Raw genomic sequence first — 5,233 nt, forward strand, 5'->3', positions numbered from 1 at the left:
ACCGCTCTCCATCATATTCAATAAATCTTTAACAGCTGGAAAAGTTCCGTCGGATTGGAAACTTGCAAATGTCACACCAATTTTCAAAAAGGGGGACAAGTCTCATCCAGGAAACTATCGACCAATTAGCTTGACATCTATTGTTTGTAAGTTAATGGAGACTATCATTCGCGACAATATGGTGAAATTCTTCGAAGAAAATAATATAATAAATAATTCGCAACATGGCTTCCGTAGTAAACGTTCGTGTTTGACTAACTTACTTGATTTTTTTCACTTTATTTTTGAGGTGTTCGATGAAAGCAGATCAGTAGATATCATATATCTGGATTTTCAAAAGGCATTTGATAAGGTCCCCCACCAACGATTGCTCAGCAAACTACTGGCGCACGGTATCTCGGGTAACATTCACAACTGGCTTGCGGACTGGCTCTCTGAGCGGAAACAGAGAGTAGTTCTAAACGGTGTTACATCTAACTGGCTCGATGTCAAAAGCGGCGTACCTCAAGGATCAGTGTTTGGCCCCATGCTCTTCTGAATTTATGTTAATGATATCGATGATGGGCTCACTTGCAAAGTATCAAAATTTGCTGATGACACAAAAATTACTAGTAAAGTAACTGCGATACTCGATGAAGAAGCTTTACAATCAGATATAGATCGACTTGCACGTTGGGCCAATCAATGGCAAATGAAATTTAACGTTGACAAATGTAAAGAGTTGCACATCGGAAAAAATAACAATCGCGTTCGGTACGTAATGAATGGCCAACAACTTTCTGCAGTAAGTAAAGAAAAGGATCTTGGAATCCCTATATCAAGCGATTTAAAGCCCGGTCAGCATTGTTCAGAGGTAGTTAAAACTGCAAACAAATTGGTTGGCTTCATCGGACGAGTCTTTAATAATAAATCGGAAAAAGTAATATTAAGACTGTATAATTCGTTGGTTCGACCCCGTCTAGAGTACTGTGTACAGTTTTGGTCTCCCTACTACAGAAAAGACATAGAAAAGTTGGAACGGGTCCAACGAAGAGTAACAAAGATGATTCCTAGGTTGAGAAATTTGTCATATGAACAAAGGCTTAAAGAAGTAAATTTATTCAGCCTATCAAAACGAAGAATGCGAGGCGATCTAATAGAAGTGTTTAAAATGTTCAAAGGATTCAGTGATATTAATGCGGAAGATTACTTTACAATTGATCGATCAAATAGAACAAGAAGGAATCACAATTTGAAGATAAGTGGTAAAAGATTATCGTCGCACGAAGCTAAACACTTCTTCTTCAATCGAATTGTTAATGTTTGGAACTCTCTACCTTGTGATGTCGTTGATAGTACAACAGTTACGGCCTTCAAGAATAGATTAGACAAGTGTTTTGAATCCAACCAGCAACTAAGATATTACTCATTGTCGTAATAACGTTAAGTTCTTTCGAATACTGGTGTCCTTGTCCGCTTTTATCGCCCGGTTAGTGGTAGCAGTAATAGTAGTTCTTTCCTCTTTCCTACATAAATTCCATGCAGTTTTTCCATGCTGCATGGTTCTTTTTCCTTTCCTGCCAGCTTTGGCTGGAGGGGTGGGGGGGTGGGGAGGAGCCTTCGCGTTTGCTGTCCTTCATTTTCCACCTTTGATTAGATAGTTAGTGTAGCTTGTCACAAACAACCTCGTAAGGACCAGCAGGTATGCTGTTGTTTGTTCTTCCTTTGTGTTCCATTGTGTTCCTCCGCCGGAGGTCAGAAGGACCGAAAAGATGTTAAGTGACGTGCTCATCCTGGTCCAGACAAAGCTACCCCTAGGGTCTTAACCCTGTGTGAGTATCGATGTTGTATATTTACAACGCGCCACTTCCTTTAAATGCGTATTTGCGCCTGCGCGCGGGCATTTAAACTGCGTCGGCACCCCACATCTCGCCTGCCGCCTCAGTTTGGTGCCTGCTGTCAAGCTGTGAGGGTCTCTGTGCTACTTCGCCCTCCCTTCATGGTGTATGAGTCACTTGCGTTGCATTTCAGCAACATCATTATACAAGCTGTGACTGTTATGTAAGTACATTTAAATGCGTATTGTTTTGATAATAAAATTCATAACAATAACATTTGTTGGAATAACTTAGTGAAATTTTTATGTGGGGTTCGTAAGTGATTGTGCTGACGTATGCCATTTACAGAATTGAGGTATGTACCTTATTTTTTTTTTTTAGATTTTTTTTTCTAAGACATGCTTTTTGCTTTGTTTTACAGAAATCATGTCGAAGCCAAGTTTGACCGACGAGGAGATAAATGAGTTGTTGGAGTGGGATGACTCGGACGGAAGTGAGTACGGGGAGGATGGGACCGACAACTGGGAGGTTGACGAGGGGGTGGATGAGGTTTACGTGGATGTGGAGGGAGATGAAGATTACACTACCCCAAGGCCCTCTGAAAGGGGACCTCGAGGAGTACCTCCCCGCCCCCACCTCTATCAAGCCCTGCAGCCACCCCAGAGGCTTCCCCTTCATCTACAGACATGGTAACACTTTGCACCACACAAGAGGAGGCAGCAGAGGCAGAAATACACGACCTGGCAACTCCACTCTCCACTCTGACCCAGCCAGCCACCTTATCTCGCTCGCCTGACCTCTTATCTTGTGTAAACACAGCAGCCTACCCCACCACTACAGTTTCCACCACAACAACACCTCTCTTGCCTCCTGCCATCATCACAACTCGTAGCAGGACACTGTTCCAGCCCTCTACACCTCTGCCTTCCACCTCTACACCTGCTGATGATCAGCCCACCCCTGCCACCCCTCACCGACCCAAGCGTGGCCGTGTGTTCTCTCCTCTTCCATCTACGTCTCGTGGGTTGCTGGATGATGATGATGAAGACGTGGATGACCCACAACCACTGCCTTCTGCTGAACTCCTCCCCTCTACAGCAGTGAGATCATCCAAACGGAGGAGGGGGCCCCAGAATCCAGTTGTAGGGCAACCGCTGAGGAGTGTGGGCTCAACACTACGTGGAAGGGACAAGAGGAAAACTGTGTGGAGGCCTGATTCGAAAAGTAACCTTACCAGGTTGCAGGTGACATACGACACTCCAGGAAAAACCTCCGATGTGTTTGATGGGTTGGAAAACATTGATGAATACTTCCACCAGTTCATCGATGACTACATGCTGGCTATGGTTACATTGCACACTAATGACAGGGTCGCCAATGTTATGAGGGGTGCGGTGCGGCGCCTTGGTATCCCAAGACTGAGCATCAGCCTCCGTAGCCTCATACGTAACACTTTCAATGTCCCACCTGAGGAGAGGCCAGCAACACAGCAAAAGAAAACTGAGAAGAGGCAGCGGTGCTTCCTCTGCCCCACCAGAGAGCAGGGACGAACCCGGGTCTGCTGCAGTGGATGTGGGAAGTCCGTGTGTGCATCCCACTACTCTGTCTTCTGCCCCTCCTGTTGCTAGGGTGAGGAACTATTATGTTTTCCAGTTTTCTTGAGTGTGTTATGCAAGTGTACATTTCATTGGTATCTAATGAGTTATATGGATGTTGTGCATCTCTGAACCCCCCTAAAAGACCCTGTAACTCGACCCTCTCTAGGAAAATAATTTATTTAGTACCTTATCTTATTTCGATTTCCATGAAACTTCCACAGTAGCTTTGTCAATGATTGGGTAGTATACATAAAAATTTTCATGAAGTTTAAAGCATATTTAGGTACCCAAATTTTTTTTTTTAAAGAAACAAGAAAAACAGGGTGAGAAAATTTTACTAAAGTTTGACCTGTTCTATTTTTCAGCGTGGATTTTGCAGAGAACTGGGACTGTGCAGGCTGTGAGAGACAACTGTAATACACCGATCTCCAGAGGCTTTATTTTTTTGTATGGACATAAGTATTTATTTTTTATTTTTTTCTAATGATAGTTAAAATAAGGTAGAAGTTTTTTGTATTCTTTGTAATAAAGTACATAAAGCATTCTGATTGTCTTTTTCACCACTTATTAGCACTAAGTAATGTCTAAAGTAATTTTAGAAAGAACAAACATTAAAGTACAACATACCTAAAGTGGTCATTTAAAGCGTTAAAGTCACAGTTGCAAAGGTGCAACACGATATACAATATGGGTACTGAAAATATCGATACTCATCCAGGGTTAAAAGAAATCAAACATCAAATTTGTAAACCGCTCTAATCATCATATTCAATAAATCTTTAGCAGCTGGAAAAGTTCCGTCGGATTGGAAACTAGCAAATGCCACACCAATTTTCAAAAAGGGGGACAAGTCTCATCCAGGAAACTATCGACCAATTAGCCTGACATCGATTGTTTGTAAGTTAATGGAGACTATCATTTGCGACAATATGGTGAAATTCTTCAAAGAAAATAATATAATAAATAATTCGGAACATGGCTTCCGTAGTAAACGTTCGTGTTTAACTAACTTACTTGATTTTTTTCATTATATTTTTGGGGTGTTCGATGAAAGCAGATCAACGGATATCATATATCTGGATTTTCAAAAGGCATTTGATAAGGTCCCCCACCAACGATTGCTCAGCAAACTATTGGCGCACGGTATCTCGGGTAACATTCACAACTGGCTTGTGGACTGGCTCTCTGAGCGGAAACAGAGAGTAGTTCTAAACGGTGTTACATCTAACTGGCTCGATTTCAGAAGCGGCGTACCTCAAGGATTAGTGCTTGGCCCCATGCTCTTCTTAATTTATATTAATGATATCGATGATGGGCTCACTTGCAAAGTATCAAAATTTGCTGATGACACAAAAATTGCAAGTAAAGTAACTGCGACACTCGATGAAGAATCTTTACAGTCAGATATAGATCGACTTGCACGTTGGGCCAATCAATGGCAAATGAAATTTAACGTTGACAAATGTAAAGAGTTGCACATCGGAAAAAATAACAATCGCGTTCGGTACGTAATGAATGGCCAACAACTTTCTGCAGTAAGTAAAGAAAAGGATCTTGGAATCACTATATCAAGCGATTTAAAGCCCAGTCAGCATTGTTCAGAGATATGTAAACTGCAAACAAATTGGTTGGCTTCATCGGACGAATCTTTAATAATAAATCGGAAAAAGTAATATTAAAACTGTATAATTCGTTGGTTCGACCCCGTCTAGAGTACTGTGTACAGTTTTGGTCTCCCTATTACAGAAAAGACGTAGAAAAGTTGGAACGGGTTCAACGAAGAGTAACAAAGATGACTCCTAGGTTGAGAAATTTATC

At 41.8% G+C, this 5,233-nt stretch overlaps 1 protein-coding gene across 1 annotated transcript; it reads left to right on the forward strand.

Annotated features, from left to right (window-relative positions):
- The first annotated feature begins 2,454 nt into the window (after positions 1 to 2,454).
- On the forward strand, positions 2,455 to 3,958 carry LOC126994150 (uncharacterized). Its single transcript, XM_050853400.1, has 2 exons — positions 2,455 to 3,446; positions 3,781 to 3,958. Exon 1 carries the CDS (start codon positions 2,504 to 2,506, stop codon positions 3,443 to 3,445), a length of 942 nt encoding a protein of 313 aa, XP_050709357.1. The 5' UTR covers positions 2,455 to 2,503; the 3' UTR covers position 3,446; positions 3,781 to 3,958.
- The last annotated feature ends 1,275 nt before the right edge of the window (positions 3,959 to 5,233 follow it).

The sequence above is a fragment of the Eriocheir sinensis genome, unplaced genomic scaffold (genome assembly GCF_024679095.1).
Source record: "Eriocheir sinensis breed Jianghai 21 unplaced genomic scaffold, ASM2467909v1 Scaffold73, whole genome shotgun sequence".
Lineage (NCBI taxonomy): Eukaryota > Metazoa > Arthropoda > Malacostraca > Decapoda > Varunidae > Eriocheir > Eriocheir sinensis.